Source organism: Salminus brasiliensis, chromosome 5 (assembly GCF_030463535.1).
Source record: "Salminus brasiliensis chromosome 5, fSalBra1.hap2, whole genome shotgun sequence".
Taxonomy (NCBI): Eukaryota; Metazoa; Chordata; class Actinopteri; order Characiformes; family Bryconidae; genus Salminus; species Salminus brasiliensis.
In genome coordinates, this window is record NC_132882.1 from 31571578 (window position 1) to 31585408 (window position 13831).

The 13831-nt window shown below is 40.8% G+C and overlaps 1 protein-coding gene across 7 annotated transcripts in view; it reads right to left on the reverse strand.

Moving 5' to 3' along the window:
- Positions 1 to 13831, reverse strand: part of triob (trio Rho guanine nucleotide exchange factor b) — a 169382-nt gene that overhangs the window by 104697 nt on the left and 50854 nt on the right. For all 7 annotated transcript variants that reach the window (XM_072680194.1, XM_072680197.1, XM_072680196.1 and 4 more), the window contains 2 exons: positions 12173 to 12661; positions 10171 to 10293 (listed from right to left, as the gene is read on the reverse strand). In XM_072680194.1, coding sequence (XP_072536295.1) covers positions 10171 to 10293; positions 12173 to 12661 — 612 coding nt within the window. The remainder of the gene's footprint in view (positions 1 to 10170; positions 10294 to 12172; positions 12662 to 13831) is intronic.

Here is a 13831-nt window from a genome sequence, read left to right on the forward strand (position 1 = left end):
CAGGCTACGTTCTGAGTGCCTGGTGCCTAAAATACAACACACTACATTATATTTACATTATATGTGAATCACTTCTGCTTTGATTCATGTAAACTTCATGATTCTTCAATACAACATCCATAGATGCCGTAAAGAGGGTCATGTCCATGTTACAACTCCATATTAGTTAGTTAACATCAGACATGTATGAAGTACTAGAGACCCAGACTTGAGTAAAAGTACAGGTGCTCTATTAAAAAAGTGAAGAAGTGATCTTTAAGCTCCAGACTTAAGTGGAAGTACTAAAGTATTTAACATTTTCTGTACTTAAGTATTGTAAGAAGTTTATTCTAAAATGTACTACTTAAGTACTGAAAGTAAAAGTACAGGTATTATGTGGTTATTACAGAAAGCAGTCAAAAGTTTGAATATCAGTGTTTATATTACTTTAAATGCTTAGACTTAAGGACCATTACAATTCCTTTGGCTGTAGTACGAGGACAGGACTATAGAAGACAGAGTCTTCAGTTAACTCTCCAAACAAACTCACCCAAAAGAAAGAAAGGCTGAACAAAACTGACTCAACCTTCTACATACAAGAGTTTCATCTGTAAAAACAAATAAGGAGAGCAGCTTAAACCTCTGATCATCACTCTCTGTAAACCCAACTACAGCTAAAAGATCTCAGGCCATTAGACACATACACGTATTTGAATGTGGTGAAGATGGTGTCTCTTCTGGTGGTTCTTCTTCCATCTAACTCTAGCGTTAGTGTCCTCACTGCAGCAGCGGAGTGAGGGGAAGAACGGCAGCATGCTGTAAGCAGACAGCGTGTACTGTCAGCCACCAGCAGGGGGCCTGGCCAGCACAGTAGGAAAGCTGGTGGAGCTGGAGCAAAGAATTCCCTGTCGCACTTTTGTAGAGGGGCGAATGGTAACAGTGGTTCTAAGTTGTGAACAGTCAGAAAAAAAAGTATATATATATATATATACACAACAGCTGAAAAAGAAAAGAGTTTGTGCTACAAATAGTGAAGACAAGCAAGAGCTAAAAAGAAAGAAAGAGTTTAAGTTGTGAACAGTGAAGAAAAGCTGAAGTTAAAAAGAGAGAGTTTAAGTTGTGAACAGTAAAGAAAAGCTGAAGTTAAAAAGAGAGAGTTTAAGTTGTGAACAGTAAAGAAAAGCTGAAGTTGAAAACAGAAAGAGTTTAAGTTGTGAACAGTAAAGAAAAGGTGAAGTTAAAAAGAGTTTAAGTTGTGAACAGTAAAGAAAAGCTGACGTTAAAAAGAAAGAGTTTAAGTTGTGAACAGTAAGAAAAAGCTGAAGTTAAAAAGAGAGAGTTTAAGTTGTGAACAGTAAAGAAAAGCTGAAGTTAAAAAGAGAGAGTTTAAGTTGTGAACAGTAAAGAAAAGGTGAAGTTAAAAAGAAAGAGTTTAAGTTGTGAACAGTAAAGAAAAGCTGAAGTTGAAAAGAAAGAGCTTAAGTTGTGAACAGTAAAGAAAAGCTGAAGTTGAAAAGAAAGAGCTTAAGTTGTGAACAGTAAAGAAAAGCTGAAGTTGAAAAGAAAGAGCTTAAGTTGTGAACAGTAAAGAAAAGCTAAGGTTGAAAAGAAAGAGCTTAAGTTGTGAACAGTAAAGAAAAGCTGAAGTTGAAAAGAAAGAGCTTAAGTTGTGAACAGTAAAGAAAAGCTGAAGTTAAAAAGAAAGAGCTTAAGTTGTGAACAGTAAAGAAAAGCTGAAGTTAAAAAGAAAGAGTTTAAGTTGTGAACAGTAAAGAAAAGCTGAAGTTGAAAAGAAAGAGCTTAAGTTGTGAACAGTAAAGAAAAGCTAAGGTTGAAAAGAAAGAGCTTAAGTTGTGAACAGTAAAGAAAAGCTGAAGTTAAAAAGAAAGAGTTTAAGTTGTGACCAGTAAAGAAAAGCTGAAGTTGAAAAGAGAGAGCTTAAGTTGTGAACAGTAAAGAAAAGCTGAAGTTAAAAAGAAAGTTTAAGTTGTGAACAGTAAGAAAAAGCTGAAGTTAAAAAGAAAGAGTTTAAGTTGTGAAGAGTAAAGAAAAGGAAAACTGCAGTGGAAACGCACTGGGCTCCCATTACCAGGGTTGGGAGTTCGAGACTCACCACGTTCTCAACAAGCACCAATCTTGTATTGACTTTCACCATCTGTTACACGCACCATAAACTAATACCCCCCAAAAAGAGGCAGTATCATTAAATAAAAAAATAATAAACAAATAAATTAACTGCACTTGAGTCCAAACCCCACACCACACCGTAACTGTTCTGCTCACTGTTGAGGCAGCTTCAACAAACCCCGTGGCCGTGCCATCTAGTGCTCTGGTGTGGCGATGATGTGGGTTTGAAATGATCTGCACCATTTTTATAATTGTAGAGAGTAACGATGCAGCACATGAACAATTTGACAGAGTAAACATATTAAACCCATCCAAAATATGTAGTGAAGTAAAAGTAGAAGTAGGAGGGGAAAAAAGAATACTCCAGTAGATACAGATACTGTTTTTTAGTACTTAAGTGCTTCCTTACTATAGACCTCTGGTCAACGTTCACCTGTGAAGTTTATGAGAGCAGTCAATGTTATAAAAGTGCAGTCGATACCTGAAATAAAATCCAACCACAAGTTAACATGCTGAAATATGAAATCTCAATATTTAGTATTAATGAACGCATTTCCTTATCAGTCCTCAGTAAAGACCACAGATGAACAAACCAATCGGCACGCAATCCACAGATCACTCCAGCTCGCTCCAGCGCCATCGAAGACAGCCGGTGAATTATGCGGCCCTTCAGCTCTGCCCTGAGGAGGCTGGCCACGCTCTAGCGGACACAAAATAATCAGCTGTGCGGACTGTATTAGAGCTCGAGAAAATAATTAATAACCAGGCTCTGTTACCTCATTATCATATTAATTTACAACAGCTGAAAAAAAAACACAACACATCTGGAGAGACAGAGACAGATCTGTGTGCTGCAGTGTCAGACAGGAGCAGACGTCAGCGTGGATGCTAGAGCTGCTGATAGGGTGGTATGGATCAAGACTAAATATAAAGGATTAAAAAGTTCCTAAAGAATAAAGTTGCTAGATTGCTACACCTTAAACCCTGTGCCCAGACCCACTCTTCAGTTCTTCACTCTCTAGACATTACATTACATTACTGCCACAATTAGCATCAATTTCATAAACCCTAATACAGAACCCTGTGGGACTCCACACAATGTGTATATGTTACCAAATAAATCCTAATGTTTGCTGCACTGGGACTAATAACTGAATAGTAAACCTAGGGTTTAGTGTGCAGGCTACATGCTTGATATACAGTACCAGTCAAAAGTTTGGACACATCTGACTGAACGTGGGATGATCATGGTCATAAATATTGTTTGTTGTGGCGGGGGTGGGGGGGGGGGGGTGTTAAGAAGACCTAGGTTGTACGTTCAACTGAATGATGGGATGATCTGATCATATAGGCTATAAATAGTGGTCTTGCTCACACATACACACTGCCACTGTCCTAAAAAAATACTGATATATTGAGGTATTGCAATATGACGTTGTGCAATACTGTATCGGTTCTCAAAAACACAGTATTTTTTACGATAAGCTAATTTGCATGAAAACCATGGCTGCAGACTTGCTGTGGTTCTGATTTGGTGTGTTTACACCCCGACCTCTAGACTGCAGTATTATACTTCAGATCCCACTGTTCTGACTGCAGCAAAAAGTAAGCCTAGATTTATTCCGATTTCATGCATATGATCACGTGAATTTAATTTAGCAAAATTACATTTGTAGTAATAATAAACAAAATATCCTTTACAATTTCATGCTTGGCTTGCTTACATTATCGCTATCAAATCGTATTGTGATTTGTATTGTATCAAGTTCTTACCAACACCTTGTTTTGCTTGCTAGCCGATATTTTGAAAACAATGGTGTGTTTAAAAGCTCCCAGTTACTTCCACTGCCACTGTCCTACAACTTGGGCCTTACTTGAACTGAACTGCCTAATTACAGTGGATACCTGTGTGTCCCCAGCATCCTCTTGTTTTTGCATGCATTCAACCAGGTGTTTCCAAACTTTTGACTGGTACGGTATATGACTGAGTAAATGAATAAGACCCATCCCTGCTGTAAAAAATATCTGCAGTGTTGATGGGCCTGATACACTTGTACCAACACCACACCCCCTCTCAAACCACTAGCATGTCAGTGTCCCTGCTGTGCCGAGAAAGATCCAACACTCAAGTCACAGGCGGTCAACAGCACATCCTGTGGTCATAAACGGACTAATAATAAGTGGTGTAGAAGGTTGATGACAAATCGTCCAGCAACGAATGATCTAATGTGTGAAGCTATGCTAGTCAGATGTTCCTACAAAGTCTGCAAGTTTTCTAATACAGCAGACAAAGAGATTACACTAGTACACTAGGACGTGAATCAACTTCCCCACTGAAAGATCGGATCAGGAAAGCACTAACATGTGCAGCACAGGGGGGGAAGGATGCTGCCCTGGTCCAATACTTCATTTCTGGCTCAAACGAATCAATTAAACTGCAATACATTGATGCATATGTTAAAACTCAATTCCAGCATCCCATCTGGGTGGTCTTCCAAATATATCATGAGAGTATTCCCTTTAGCTGACTACATCGCGCAGACTGGCAGGCCACCAATATCCATTCTTTGACCACAGCTATGGGACCACCACTCTTAAAAGCCCCGCATGCAGCTCCGGATCCATCTGTGGGCCGTTAAAAAGACGGCTCCATTTCTTCGGGGGGCTTCCACGCAGAGAGACCACGCTCACCGATTAATGGGAAACGCATGTAGAACAAGAGTCAACAGTGAGGAAGGCCGTTGCATACCTCTGCTTCTTAAACACACACAAACACACACACACACACTCGCACATACCCGTACATATCACATTACAGCATCCACTGTTGATTTCATTTCTAGTGAAAAGCCCAAGGTCTTGAATAAGGAACAGGGAAGTCGATGGAAAATTGACTCCAAGGCTCCAAGATACAGTGAAAATGGGACCCCTAACAACCGTGCAAGACCCAGTAGACCCTTAAAAACGACCCCCAAAAAGCTTTTATGTCTGAGGGAGAGGAGAAAAACGAGCTTCACTCTCGTGTCTCAATGGGTGTGTCAGATATCGTGTCCATCGTGTTTGAAAAGACGACATAGTGGAGTTGATCAAGAAGCTCTTACTGAGAAGAACGAACAAGAGAGAACATTTGAACGGCTGAAACTTCTGAACCTCAAACTGCAGGGCTGTTCTCTCTGGTGTTTCCGGGTCAATGGCCTAACCAGGACCTTAGGTGTTGGCTGGTGATTATATGCACCAATGTTCCTTAAGAAGAGCTTTGTTGTAAATGGTTAAGCAAACACATTATACAATATATTTATCAAATTGGGATCAATCTTGTAATTGTGACGCACAATATGCTTTTCGAAGCATATCGTAGATATCGGCAGTGCTTCCAGAACACACTGATCAACTGCTCGTTTCATTACAAACAGTGCAAATAGTCTACGTAACTGGATGAAGTGCAGCAGATTCTGAATAGAAATCACTGTATTAAGCATGGAAGAGTATTTGCATAGTAGGGCTGTGTATTGGCAAGGATCTGGCGATACGATATGTATCAATACAGGGGTTACGATTCGATATATTTTGCGATATACTGTGATACTTTAAGCAAGTCTTCTAATTTTAGGTAAACTGTCATAGTATAAAAACCAAACCACTACATGCATAAAATCTGAGTGAAAACATACTACTACTGTTTTAACAGCTTAACAGAAATGAACAGTTTGAACAGCTGAAACTGCTGAAACTCAGGGCTGTTCTCTCTGGTGTTTCCGGGACAATGGCCCGACCAGCCTAGAATCCAGACCTTAACATCATTGAATGTGTTTGGATGATGGGAAACAGAAAATGCCTCAACATTTAAGACTGAGAGAAGTGGAAGAATGGAAGCTATAATGCAGGTAAAGCTGGACTCACTACAGATGCTAGCGTTTGATGTTAGAGTTAGATGTTGATGTTTTGGTGTTCTTTCCCTGATGACGAACTTTGTAAATCTGTAAAGGCTGTTCTGACATCAAATTAAATCAATCAAGAGCGGTCTCTGACTTTAGTACACTGCTGTCAATACAGAAGGTAGGCTGAACGACTGCACAACACTGCATAACTTACTGTAAACATTTTAAACCACTGAATTACGTAATTACGTTTAAAGAGTGCAGCGAAATATTAGGAACAACCTGACCTCTTGGAGCTGAATCCCACCGTCGCAGAAGAGAATGTGGAAGCTTTATCTGGGAAGACTGACATCTCAATGATTCAAACATAATAACTGCAATTCACTGTTAACTGATCTATAGAACTGATCAATACACAACAATGAGGCGAGATTGCTTATGGATCCCACTATGGGTAATAAGCCGTTAGCAAGATGGGATGGTGTTTTAACTGCTCTCTCTAGATTATCCAGTGTGACTGAGTGGACACAGAATCATTTTAACCCGTACCTGTCGTCTAATATTTCTCTCCAAAGCCATTAACCCGTGAAGCTCGTGGAGGGCTAAAGCGTTGTTATGGGGATGGCTATAACCAGGCTTTCAGCGCAGCATGGAATGAGCATTGACGTCCTCATAAAATGCCTATTGACCTGTTGTCGATGCACCGGGGGCTATGCAGCGGCTTACAGCAACTGGGGATGGGTTTAGTCAAAGTGCAGCGGAATCAGGGGTCCTCAAGGGAGGAGTTCAACAAAGCCTAGGAGGAATATTACCAATGCACCATTAATCATTCAACAGAGACATGTGCAAAATCCAAAGATGCAGTACCTGGTGATGTTTAATATGGGTGTATGTACATGCTAAATGTATTATAGTTTTATTATTGTATGAACTCATGATCACTTCATATAATAACTAAGTTCGAATTTATCAATTTCATTTCTTTATTAATTCATTAATAATCCTACCCAAGCTGTACATATCTTCATAATCCTAATTCTTAAGTGTAAATGGGTCCTTCAAATCTGGAATTTCTTTTGCTAACAACTGTTTGAATACTGGGTCACCTGTCTCTGGTTTCAATTAACTGCAAAGGCAAACCACCCTAGAATTCTTTATTCTTGATCTAATACATTTTTTTATTAATTTATCATTTACCATTTCTCACACTGAATCCAAAAAATACACCTGAAGGAGGTGTGTATGACCCTTTATTAGCTCTTATAAGCTTATTAGCTGTTATTAACTCAATTTTACAGTTTTATCAACAATTACAGTTTTAAGCCGCTAACAATTCCAATGTATTCCAATGTAACAAAAAATCACTCTGGCCAATACCCTTTTATAATGTCTGTTTAATATTTGACTACATCCGTTTTAGGTAAAGTGCTTTACTAACCTGGACTGATTGGATAGATTAGGTGTTGGCTGGTAAAGGTAAAGGTAAAGGTAAAGGTGCACGTATTTGTCACTGTACAGTGCATTGATTATATGCATCAATTTTCCTTAAAGAGCTTTGAAAATGGTTAAGATACACACATACAATGTATTTATCAAATTGTGATCATTTTTGTTATTGTGACGCACAATTTTCTTTTTCTTTTCTAAGGATATCGTAGATATCGTCTCGTTTCCTTACAACCAGTGCAATTAATCTGGCGTAACTGAATGAAGTGCAGCAGATTCTGAATAGAAATCACTGTATTAATCATGGTGGAGTATTTGCATAGTAGTTTTTAAGAACCTGTCGCTATTATGTTCTGTCCTCAATCAAGTGCATCATGATAAATGTCGTTAAATATGATGTAATATTTTTATTATATCGCCCACCCCAAGCTTTTCAGGATTCTAAGTACTGGTTTGTCTTTACTGTTATCAGTTCTTGTCAAATAAAACCTTACATTCGGTTGGTGTGTTTGCTTACATGTGGGCTTACATGTCCAGAGCAACTTGTAAATGTTTTTTCACTATGTTACAAATGCAGGCGAATGCAGCATTACTAGTCTTAACCAAAGATTCTCACTGATATAAAGTAGAAACAACTCCCCATATGCTGTGAGGAGGGCAGCACTGTAACCAAACCGCCACGCCAATGGCGCAATTCAACACTTGAATTCTACGCCTGTAGAACCACCACTTCACGACTTCACAGTATATGAATAATCACATGTAAAATTCTCCTCACTTTACATCACCCGTTCATTACAATTTAATATGAGTACATGAAGCAGTGTTCTTAACATGGTTCTGTAGTTCGGATCGGTTGTCTGAATGGACTTTGCTGGGATATTAAACTTCTCATAGCATGAGCACATTATTCAGGAAGTGACCATGTCCGTTCTATGACGGGATCAATGCACAACAACACTGACAAAGAACAGAGACAGACTTCTCTCGCAGATATTTAGACCCTTAAATGAACAGAACCTGATAGGCGTGGCTGCTGGCCATTTGAGGGGTTAAACTGGGTCGATAGCTACACACTCGCCATTCCAGACAAACTGCATTATAGACTATATCAAACTGCACCATCTCAACCATCTCAAAACAGAAAAAAGCAGTTGAGGTGAGAGAGACAACCACTAACAATGAGAATGAGGCTAACAATGACTGTTGTTCTTTGAGCTTCTATGACTTTCCTGTTTTCCGACAGAATACACATCAGCTGCGGATATGGCAGTGGGTGCGGCAAATCGACTAAAAAAATCAACTAAAAAAACTGCAGCAGAAAAGCAGGCTGGGTGTTTTAGGGCTGCGAACCATTTGCTAGGTGCGTCATGATCTAAATCTTTATAGTACTAAAATCGGGGAAGACAGCAGGGGTTTAAGTGGACTATGGCAAATTCTATTTTTCCTTTATGGGCTCTCTCTCATTCATGTGTCAGTTATGCTGTGAGCCGCCACTAAAAGACACGCTTTACACGTGCATTTCTGGACAAGCTGAGAGCTACAGAACAGTCATATTATAGGCTATATTATAGGCTTTTACATAAGGCTGGGCGATATGGTAAAAATACTATATCACAATATTTATTATTTATTTATTTTTCTCTGTCTGTACTGTGTTGTGTTGTCTGTCTGTCTGCACTTGTACTGTGTTGCACTTGTGTTCTGTATGCACTGTGTCTATGTTGCACCATGGTCCTGGAGGAACGTTGTTTCGTTTCACTGTGTACTCTGTATATAGTTGAAATGACAATCCCCAATGACAAAACCCACTTGACTTGACTTGACTTGACTTGACTTGACTTGACTTGACTTGACTTGAAGACAATTTTCCTGATCAATGTAACTACAGACTAATCACATCAGTAGTGACGGATTCTTAAAAACTACTGTTCAGATACTCTCCTGTACTGAATACAGTGATGTATACTCACCAACTGCTGAACTTCATCTAATTAAACCAGTCTAATTACACTGCTGGTAGTGAATTGTGCAGTTGATCAGAGTTCTTTAAGCACTAATAATATCCTCGATATGCTTAGAAAAGCATACTGCGTATCAAAATAACAAAATGTATCACCATACGATAAAATATCGCCATATTGCCCAGATCTACTTTTACACAAATATGACACAGCGCTATGTGGTTCTCGTTTCAGGTTAAAAAAAAAAAGAACCTACATAATATTGCTTTAAATGGGCTGTTGCTGGGTCCACCTACATTCTCTGAGTTAGGGGCACAAGTGAAGGTGCCCTGTGGCATCTGGCACCAAGACATTAGCAGCAGACCCTGCAAGTCCTGTAAGATAGGAGGTGGAGCCACAGATCGTGAAATCTGGAGGCCAGGGCAACACTTGGGTCTTCAATTCCTACCACGCGTCAACCTACTGTGGTTTACCATGTAAAAAAAGATCCCAGACCTTGACATGCACTGCTGTTATAAGATCTGTGAGCAATGATAATGTTTTGGCTCATGGTTGCATAGAAATATAATTGCAGTAGGATATGTTGTTCACATCATGCAGCCCTAGTGTGTTTTGTGTTTCCTGACCGAGTGGTATGAGGCACTCACGTGCAGCGGTGTACACACACATACACACACCCAGAGTAATTTGAAGTGATGTAACAGCAGAGTGTAACAATGCCTGCCGGGGGAGATGGGGTATGAGTGCTGCCCCACTGGGCACCACACAGCTCTTACCATGCAGTTCATTGCGAAGTGATTGTGCTGGGTCTGCAGCTCCAGCACGTGCTGGTGGTTGGCTCCGATCTCCGTGTAGCTGGTCAGGAATAGGCCCTTGTTGTGCACAATCCAGTCAAACATCTACAGGGTAGAGAAAAAAAGACACAAATAATAATCCACATGCTGTGTATTAAATATAAAAGTATTAAAACCCCTAAGACTTGAGGAAAACCCAGCAGGTACAGTAATAAATTACATTAGAACCAGTAACAGAGTTATTAAGATTTTATTAAGACTGAAATATTAGCTCTAACCACAGACTAATTTCACTATCAAGTCACCGGCCAAGGCATCTCCCCATGGGCCAACAAAGAATATTATGTTGATAAATTACATATCTGCTGCTATCTTCTATCTTGGCTTGTGTGCCCCACAAGGTTACAAATAAATTCAGCTCTGCTGCATCTGTAACTCTGCCTCAAATAATGACAAAACACTGAGGATTTCCCCCACCGTTAGACAGCGGTGAACAGAAACCTCCTGAATTGTAACAGCAATGTACCAAGCCGAAAAGCCTCTTTATCGACCCCTAATGTGCATTTTTCGGCATACCCGCTTATATCAAGAGTGGATATTGCAGTCGTCCAATGAAAAACATTCTGATTTTAGTTTTCTCCATGGTTTGAACCCAGTAGCTGCTCATTACTGGGAATCATTTTGGATGAGATGGACCAATAGAAATGCTTCAAATAGCTCAGAATAAACACTTACTTTACATTAACTTCCATTGAAACTCAAGCACAGTTTTGCCTTCTCCTGTACAGTCACCATTCTGGTGATTTTTCAATGGACAGCAACGATGCACTCTTTCATAATAATCATTGTTCGCTCCAATTTGTTGTTGTTGTTGTTGTTACCATTCACAACCATTCAGCCCTATTCCCGAACACCAACCTCAACTCTTCAATACTAATAGTAGCAAACTGCAGACTTCAAGGCCCGTCCCTAACAACTTTGTATAGGTTATGACTGTAGGATTATGATGTCTACGACAGTCCAATTTTCAACAATCTGAGATATCAGCACATATAATATTCCATATTTAACTAGAGAAGCATTTCTCTAAAGTGTCAGACCTCCAGATCAAAGTTCAGCTGCCAATCACAGGCTTAAATTTACCATCAAGAACATTTTCAATCAAATCTATAGTGTAGCTCCCTGCTTAGGGCCTTTAAACGGCTAGAGCCGGTCTCTTGACACATCCTATTGCCCCGGACACATCCTATCCCCCGACTGTTCCACTGGTTAAAATCATGAACATGATTATATGCCAGATTACAATTTATCGAAAGATATTTACTGATTTTTATCTAGAATCACATTTTGGATCACATATTGGATCACATATTGGCAAGTTCAACAATATAATATCGTTGTTGCTACGCTGGCATACAAGGCTGATAGCAACAGGTAAAGCTAGTTATCCGCTCTCGAGCTAACCTTGTGCAAGATCAGCAGATAATTGGGATCCAAATAAAATAATAAAGCCGTAAAAACCACACTGTAAAGAAGAGGGGAAAACTCGGCTGGCTAACCAGTAGCATGCTCGCTAATACAATTCAAGGAGTATCAGCTGGACTGGCTAACGAGTAGTATGCTAGCTACGTCGGCTGGCTAACGTATTGGGTCCTGAACTGTTCTTCTGTAAGATGATGTCAAAGGGGATAGGATGTGTCCAGGGGGATAGGATGTGTCACAGCACCGGCCCTGTCACCATTCAGAACAAATTTCCGCTCCAGTCTTGCTGTCCGCAACTACTGTAAAATACAATAAGCACCAAACTGACCACTCATAAAAATATTGATGACCTAATAGTACGCACAAACGTCCCACTCAACATTAATATTAGCATCAATGACATTGACTTTAACGACACAGAGGGAGCTATCTTGTACAATGGCAATCCCAATATTAAGACAAATCCCACAGCCAAACCACTGACAAATTCTACGCCCCTCACCTTTTCTGCATCCTGCTCAAAAAGCCGCAGCTGGAAGCACTGGTCCAGCTTGAGTTTGCGCATGTGCCATGCCTGGTGCATTTGCTGGCGGGTGGCGTGGAGTTTGTCCAGCAGCGCCGAGACCTTGGGAGACAGGCCTTGCACGTCGCCGCGGCCCCGCTCTCCGCTCTGGATGCGCTGCAGCAGCCGCTGGCCCTCTGCGTCCAGCTCCTCCACGGGAGCTTTGGTGACACGCTTCTTAAGGGAGGCGTGCTCCTCCATGCTGCGCCGCGCTCCGTCCAGATCGGCCGGGAGCTCCCGCTGAGACACCAGGTCCTGCAGCTCCTCCAGACGGGAGAGCACTCGCGCCGCGTTGCCTGTGAACTCCTCGAAGGCCACGCGCACCTCAATCCACTCCTCATGGTTGTATTCAAGGCTGCCGTCGAAGTCGGCTGTCAGCTGAGAGGGGTCTACCATTTTAGACAGGCCGTCCAGGGACACCATGATAGTCTGGGATGGGGGGAGAGAGAGAGGGGACATTAGAACACTATTGCCTCTTTATTGGTACATGTGTGCTGGGACCTGGTAGACCTACGTCTGGTTTACCATCATATGAGCAGCATTAAGTACAGCAGAGAAGATGAAATGATGGTAAATGTGAGAAAGCAAGTATGTACTGTAGCACTTAGACAGGGGTGCCACTCAGGAACCCTGAAGCGGATGATTTTTTAACCCATTAGCATACACACACTTCTGTTACACCTTCTCAAAGCTGATTATGAGTTTTATTAAGTGCATCATAACTACATCCCCATCACAACATAAATCTGACAATTTCCCAGTAACACAGAAGACCACAAACAACACGCAGCTCCCAGTGAGTGAACGTGCCCATTCTCAGCGTGCAGAATATTAGCGCAACACATTTTCCTGCTATCTTCCTCTCAGTGGGAGGTTTCCACGGTCCAGGAACAGCGTTTTTAAAAACAACACAATTAGGGCCTGTTTGCAGCAAGAATGTGCTCCTTGTCAGATCATTTCCATCCCCTGCTTTATTCAAAGGGAGCCAAAGAACATTCCAGAGATTTCCACACAGGTCATGTTGTCAGAGACAACAGTGGACGCATGTGTAATAACTCCCGGGCTTTGGAAGTGGCCCTCACCCAAGAATTCGAACGGAATTAAAATCTTGAACACTTCGACATGTACAGTCTAGGGACGACATGATGCCAGAATTTCGATAGTCGGTACTAGAGCTGGATGATATGGAACCTTTATTTTAGATCACGATATTTAATGATATTTTTATAATATACAATATTTATCACATATTTATCTGCCAGACTGATTTTTACTTAAAATATGCTGCACGCTATTGAATTGCTGATGGAACTGGGCCCCTGGTGTTTGTTAATGATGAACAGATTCGGTCAAATGCTGCACAACTGACAGGATGAGGCTTCACCATACAGATAGATAAGGACCCAAAACATTCAAGTCAGCTGACCTCAACCTAACTGAGTAGCTTTTTACTTCCTGAAGGCAAAACTAAAGGCAGAAAGACCCACCAATAACCAATAACCAATAACTTAAGGTGGCTAAAGGCCTGGCAAAGCCTCATGAGGGAGCAAACTTAGCATTTGGGGATGTCTATGGGCTCCAGATCTCAGGCAAAGGATT